This window comes from Piliocolobus tephrosceles, unplaced genomic scaffold (assembly GCF_002776525.5).
Source record: "Piliocolobus tephrosceles isolate RC106 unplaced genomic scaffold, ASM277652v3 unscaffolded_35876, whole genome shotgun sequence".
NCBI lineage: Eukaryota > Metazoa > Chordata > Mammalia > Primates > Cercopithecidae > Piliocolobus > Piliocolobus tephrosceles.
Genome location: NW_022319727.1, coordinates 1 through 4,812, shown reverse-complemented (window position 1 = coordinate 4,812; position 4,812 = coordinate 1). Strand labels below are relative to the sequence as shown.

General features: G+C 43.4%; 1 protein-coding gene across 1 annotated transcript; it reads right to left on the bottom strand.

Annotated features, from left to right (window-relative positions):
* Positions 1-826: 826 nt before the first annotated feature.
* Positions 827-3,236, bottom strand: LOC113222876 (DNA-dependent protein kinase catalytic subunit-like; the record flags this gene model as incomplete). The annotated part of the gene is made up of 2 exons (XM_026452451.1): positions 3,127-3,236; positions 827-1,053 (listed from the first exon to the last, which is right to left on the bottom strand). Coding segments are annotated over exons 1-2 (305 nt in total), but the record flags the coding sequence as incomplete, so codon positions are not given.
* Positions 3,237-4,812: the final 1,576 nt, after the last annotated feature.

Below are 4,812 nucleotides of genomic sequence, written 5' to 3'. Positions count from 1 at the left end.
GCCTGGCACATCATTTTTTTTCCCTTCAACTTTTAAGTTCAGGGGTACATGTGCAGGATGTGAGGTTACACAGGTAAATGTGGTACACAATATTCCTAATAAGGAATGCTAGATGAATGAATGAACACCACTACCTTAGGTCAGTGACCACTTGTCTTTTTTCTTGGACCTCTGAAATGGCCTCCTCACTGGTGACCCAGTCTTCAGTCTACTCAGACCCACCCTCTACACAGCTGCCAGCAAGTGGATTTTAGGAGGAAATCTAAATGCATCTCTCCCTGCACCCACTATTCCACAGACCCTCTGTCACTAGAGGTGACCTACGCTCCTTGCTACAGCAGGCAGAGCCCTCCTCACCAGCCTCACAACACCTGCCTCCAAACCTCAAAGGCCTTTATCGCCTCAGACACCTTCCTGTTTCTTATCTCTACTCCCCACCACCCCACTAACTTTGATCTAAAATGCCTTGGCTGACTTCCATTTATCCTTCAAGTCTCATCTCCAATATAAACCCTAGCAAGAGGCCATAGCTCACCCCGGATTAGGTACTCCTCCTCTGAGAAACCCAAAGCCCCTGTATATGCGTCTTTTGTTGCATTTCCGAAATGGCTGAGACAGTGTTTATATGCATTTCTCAGCAGTTTCCAAGCTTCTGGAGTGCAAACTGAATTTTAATTCACTTTTTAATTTCCAGAAGACAGCACAGCATCCAGCACATAATTACTTACTAAATGCAGGATATATGACACACGGATACACAGAGTGAAACTCCAAGTCACTTTTCAAAACCACAAGTTTCTCTTCCCTGTGGTGTAGCTTTACAAACCTGAATTCCCTGTAGATACTATTAAAGGCGAGTGACGCTCCCAGCCTCTTGAAAGCATTGGGGTGAAGCGCAAGGCTGTAAAGTCGCTTGAAAAGCGATTTGGTGTTTACTGGACTCTTCTCCTGCTGCTGTGGTGTTATTTGCTTAATGGACCATTTAAGGAATTCTCGAATACACCGACCACAAAAATCTCTTAAAGTACTGTCAACAGGGTCCACAATTCCATCCTGAAACAAAACAAAGAGACCTTGAGTTTACTAATTTTTATAACCACTAACAACTGAACACCCTTGGTCTATCTCTAAGCCTAACTAACGTAGGTTAAAAATTAATTTACAGCACTAGTCAAGAAAAAAATAAACATTAGTAAAACCAATCTCCATAGTGTATCCAGAATCTAGGCTTATATAACTATTTCCTCTGACATAACGAAAACATTTTCTTTTAAACAAATTAATAAACTGAAAAGCCATGAAGGGAGAGAAAATTTTAATTATAACAAAACAATCTTTCCCTTCCCTGAAAAAAAACAAAATGGCTATATCCTAAGAATTTCAGAGGAATTCTGATTGTTGATTTTACCCCATAACAGCATTTGAGACACTTTGCATATTGAACTTAAAGAGAATAAGACCCTTGGAAGTTCCAAAAAAACTGTACTGCTCCATAAAGGAAAATCCTATGGAGACATGAAGAGTAGCCCCCAAAAAGGCCCTGCCGAAAACAGCTATGGACATTTGACCAACGACCACACAGAGATGTATTCTACTTTATGCTTTGTTTCCTTCTAGTCATGACACTCTCTCAGATCTATAAAGGAAAAGTTTAACTTGAAAATGTACACTCAACACTGAAATAAAAGAGTTCTGCCTAACACTTCCAGTTATCTGCTATACACAAATCCTTTCTTGCAGAGGTAATTAGAATCCAAAAAGGTAACACAAGCCACGGGAATGGGAGGAGAGGGTGCTTCCTGCTTCTAAGAGCAGAGGTCACCGGCGCCATATGGTGATGCAGGGAACAGCAGCTCTCACCAGGAAACCCACGGCCCTCCTTCACTTGAGTACTGTGCTACTGAGTTCACGCTGCTTCTTTACCTTTTCTTTCCTCAACTATCTCGTTTTACTTATCAGATTTCTTTCTGAAGCTCTTACTTAATCTACCTTCAAGGATCAAAAGGGAGAAAAGAAACAGAAAACAACTAAAATAAAAACTTTTTAACAGAAACATGATAATGAAACCATCTGAATGCAAATAAGCCATAAATTAATTTTAACTAACTGTATTTATTATAGGTAGGATTCACTGGTAGACACTGCAGGGAATTAAACTACAGGTTTAATTATGTCACCACCTTAACGAATGTTCACTCACTCTCCCCTGCCCCTAACATGACTACAAAGAAAGGTCACACTCAGAGTACACTGCCAGCAGCATAACCAGGACTGTGCAGGCAACATAAACTTATTTGCACAGGTTCAAAAATTACAGTAAAATAAGCATCAAGACACTACAATTTAGCTGGCCTCACTGCCTCTGCCCTCAGTGAGATGGCGACCAAATTCTAAGACGCTGCTTCTCTGTGTCAGGAGAGTTCTGTGTAAAAGGTGAACTGCTGTTTCCAGGGCCCTTTAGTTATTGAATCTGAGTATAGGAGAAAATTGGATATGCTCAGAAATTCTTCTTATTGTTTGTTTGTTTTTGAGACAGTCTCACTCTGTCGCCCAGGCTGGAGTGCAGTAGCGCAATCTCAGCTCACTGCAATCTTTGTCTCTGAGGTTGAGGCAATTCTCATGCCTAAGCCACCTGGGGAGCTGGAACTACAGGTGTGTACCACCACACCCAGCTAATTTTTGTATTTTTAGTAGAGACAGGGTTTCTCCATGTTGGCCAGGTTGGTCTCCAACTCCTGGGCTCACGCAACCTGCCTGCCTCAGCCTCCCAAAGTGTTGGATTACAGGCATGAGGCACTGTGCCCGGCTCACCGCTGAGGTGGGCCGATCACTTGAGGTCAGCAGTAAAACCAGCCTGGCCAACCCAGTGAAACCCCGTCTCTACTTGAAATACAAAAAATTAAGCAGGCATGGTGGAGCGCGCCTGTAGTCCCAGCTATTCAAGAGGATAAGACAGGAGAACTGCTTGATCCTGGGAGGCGCAGGTTGCAATGAGCCAAGATCATGCCATTGCATTCCAGCCTGGGCGACTGAGCAAGACTCTGTCTCAAAATCATAAATAAATAAACAAACATCAAATACAACTAATCAATGGGAATAAGAGGAAAAGAATCAACTATTACTTACCAATATAGCTTCTAGTAAGGCGACAGTATCCTGACTTTCAAATTTCTTATTGTTAGTGAACCAGTGAATCAGCTGCATAACTAGTGGCTCGTACAGCTGCCTTGTCACCTGAAGAAAGAATACCATTAAAGTTAATTCCCTTCACGTTAAAGAAATGTTACTCTGTAAAGAGTTCCATTTAAATGCCATTTGCAGTATAAAATTAAGCAATACTACTACCATGGTTGTACTAGTTTCCCTTTTTAGTTCAGGCTCAAGTGGTCCTCTCCCACCTCAGCCTCCAGAATAGCGAGGACTACAGGCATGTACCACCACACCCAGTTAACTTAAAATTTCTTCTTAGTAGAGACAGGGTCCCACTATGTTGCTGAGGCTTGCCTTCAACTCCTGGCCTCAAGTGATCCTCCTGCCTCAGCCTTCCAACGTGCAGGGATTACAGGTATAAGCCACCATCCCCAGTCCCATTAATTTCCTTTTCCAGTTTAATCCCATGATGAGGAGTCCAGCAAAGAAAAATATGCAATTAAAGCTCCCTGTTCCTCTGATTGGGAGGACAATTTAGGATAGATATTGTTGGGTTTTTAATACTCATCTTTATTCATCTGATCTTGAACATGCACACAAGATATCCTGGATTACAGACAGATCCTCGCCATTCAACTATTATACAAAGCAAATAATAACCCTGTGGTTCCCCACAGCCTAACTGTCCCTCCTTGTGGTGACAAAATGAAAGCCCAATCAATGTGCTATATACACAAATTCAAAGGCTGTACCACAGGGGAGGAACACAGAAAAACAGATTTAATCTGTTTATATGTAGGACAAAGAGGAAGCTGCCTCTCCCACTGCTGCCAAAAGGAGGGAGAAAAACCTCTATGGAGATAGGATAAAAAGGATCCTAGGTCTAATCTTCTGGAACATAAATAAAGCCTCTCCAGGAGCCAGGAGTCCCGTACTCCCCGGCTTTGTAAAATCCAAGATGTCTCCAGGCCTGGGCTCCTCCCTTCTGACAAGTAAATCCATACCCAAGAAGGCAGAGATCCTGTCTTCCTGGAAGCTTGGAAGTGTAATCTAGTGGCCTGGTGGAGGTGTGACCATGTGGCCATCTTGGAGCAGTAAGAGAAGTGGATCAAAGCAATTAGCTAGACAAACTGCTACAAATCTAATCCTCATTATACATGAGAGTAAAATGCTGGCCAGGCACAGTGGTTCATGCCCGTAATCCCAGCATTTTAAGAGGCCAAGCCGGGAGGGTCTTTTGAAGCCAGTTCAAGACCATGCTGGGCAACATAGCAAGACCTTGTCTCTAAAAAAATTATTTTTTAATTAGCTGGGCATGGTGGTGCGTGCCTGTAGTCCCAGCTACTCGGGAGGCTGAGACGGGTGGGTGTCTTGGGCCCAGGAGGTGGAGCTGCAGAGAACTATGATTGTGCCACTGCACTCCAGCATAGGTGACAGAAGGACACCGTGTCTTAAAAAAAAAAATTAAAATGGCCAGGCACAGTGGCTCACGCCTGTAATCCCAGCACTTTGGGAGGCTGAGGAGGGGAGATCACTTCAGGTCAGGAGTTTGTGACCACCTTGGCCAAAATAGTGAAAACCCTTCTCTGCTAAAAATCCAAAAATTAGCCGGGTGTGGTGGTGGTCGCCTGTAATCCCAGCAACTTGGGAGGCTAAGGCAGG